Below are 2,224 nucleotides of genomic sequence, written 5' to 3' on the forward strand. Positions count from 1 at the left end.
TTATATTCGGTTATTTACTGCAAATAAATTCTTTTTCGAGTCCCTATAATCAAGCAGGTATCTCAAGCATACCGCATCGTTATATTGCTGCATGATTGAGTGTTTAATTTTGATAAAATATCGAAAACAAAAGTGTGCATAAAAATTGCCTCGCCATAACAAAAAGGTGGTAGAGAATTAACACTGTTGTTTACAGTTTAGAACCAAATCCAGATGTCGCACATGTTGGGGTAGGGATTCAGTGCTCCACCTTCTCCCCCTGGCTTCAACACCACAAAGAATAAACGTTAAATTAAAATTAAAAGAACAGGCAAACTACAATATTTTTAATAGGCATTTGCATATAATTGGCAAGGTAAGAGAGCAATTCTATCGACTTTATAATTTTTTTTATTCATTCCAATCATTCACGTCATTGCAGAATGGAAAACTTTGACGATTTTTCCAACGATCAACTCCGGTTGAAGATGCAAGAATACGGCATGCCGAACATTCCCATAACAGCGACAACTCGTAAGGCGGTTGTTAAAAAGCTAAAAAACTATGTTGAGAATGCCAATAGCAAATCCCGTCGGGATACTATTCACGTCACAAAGTTTTCCTCCGACGACGACACCGATACCGCCGAAGAACCGAAGAAAATACAAAAGAAGGAATCCAATCGACGAGCAACTATCGGTGCATCTGCTACTAAGCTATCAAAAATGCTTCCAGTCATGCCGGATTTACCACCACCAAAAGCAAAAATGGAGAAAACTGAATCCGTTCAGAAGCGTAGATCAGGAAGGATTACCCCAGTTCAAGGCAAAAATGATACTTCGACAGTGGCCGCCCCCAAGGAACCAATGATTGTGGAAAATTCCGATGATGAAGAAGATGAGGATATGCTTCCGTTAACCCAGATAAAGAATACCCGTGACCGGAAATCGAAAAGCCCGTCGCTGTCGCGAGCTGAAATGGTAACGACGTCGTACGTTCATCAGGTGGAAGTTGAGCCACCGCAGCCTATTGTAGAGGACATGGAAATAGATCTTACCGAGTCGACGGACGATATCATGATTGAACCGGAACCCAGGAAGCAGCCTTCAGTTAATCCACCGCGTGAAACTCGTTACCATACGACTTCTACAAGTACAACGACATCTAGCAAACGGACCACACTTGCCGGAGGATTTCCCGTAACGACTGCTGCTCGCCAAAGCGAGCTCTCAACATCCTTTGGCCGTCCATCGTTGTCTAGTGTGTACACATCCCCTAGGGCAGAATCGCGTCGAGAGGAGGTTCACCTGGAACCGACCGATTCCCCTTATCTGAGCGAATTTACGAAGCGCTTGTCCCGTCTGAAGGCAGAAAATGCCCAGCTGAATGCGGTGCGGGACCATCCGATAAGACGTACGATTGCCTCCAGTTTTGCTGCTACCCGTGAGACCGATGGCGATTATGTCGCATCCCGATTGGCTTCAACTCGACGCCAGCCAGTCGCGGAAGGCAAAAAGGAGGGCGAAATTCGGGCATCGCTCCGACAGGTCATCCTTTCGCTGGACCAGAAGTATTCGATTAGGAAGTTGTTCTACCTGCTGATCGTGGCCATGGTTTTGATATTTTTGTTCGTTTTCTTTTTTCTTTAAGCAGCAAAGGTTGGAGAACTAACTTGTTCTGAGCCAGAGCCCAGAGGTGTGCGTAAAGATCTGTTTTTTCTGTATTTGATTGTTGTTTTATACTGGCCGTGTAAGGTTGACATTTCAATATCTAATAAACTAATTTTTAATATGCAACTACTAAAGAATCTATGATTTTTACATTTTATCTAACTGAATACCTGGTTGGCTACAGCGTCGATACACCTATGGCTGGCGTAGTAGAGCTCCATAATCGTTGGTCTTGGGTGCTGTTCTTCCACGAACATTTATGGTTTCCTTTCCAGCTCCGATTCCACTGCGTGCAGCCAACAAAGTTGCCGGCTTCTATCCGGTTCTCTGTTGAATACTGTTTTCGCTATTCTTTCTTCCGACATTCGCACTGAGTGACCAGACCACTGCCGTCTGCCTTATTTTATCCGATTCATAATATTTTCTTAGTATACTTGATAGGTACAACAGCTCGTGATCAGCGATGTCAAAAAATGGCTTCTAGCGACCAACGAACATGTACACACTTTATGTGAGATCCATAAGCATCATCGTCAGTAAGTGATGGTTTTGCGCTCTCCACCCTTTATTCGTGT

The 2,224-nt window shown here is 43.8% G+C and overlaps 1 protein-coding gene across 1 annotated transcript; it reads left to right on the forward strand.

Moving 5' to 3' along the window:
- On the forward strand, positions 1-1,786 carry LOC134214128 (otefin-like). Its single transcript, XM_062693552.1, has 2 exons — positions 1-355; positions 422-1,786. The coding sequence occupies exon 2, from the start codon at positions 423-425 to the stop codon at positions 1,626-1,628; it is 1,206 nt and encodes a 401-aa protein (XP_062549536.1). The 5' UTR covers positions 1-355; position 422; the 3' UTR covers positions 1,629-1,786.
- Positions 1,787-2,224: the final 438 nt, after the last annotated feature.

The sequence above is a fragment of the Armigeres subalbatus genome, chromosome 2, assembly GCF_024139115.2.
Source record: "Armigeres subalbatus isolate Guangzhou_Male chromosome 2, GZ_Asu_2, whole genome shotgun sequence".
NCBI classification, from domain to species: Eukaryota; Metazoa; Arthropoda; class Insecta; order Diptera; family Culicidae; genus Armigeres; species Armigeres subalbatus.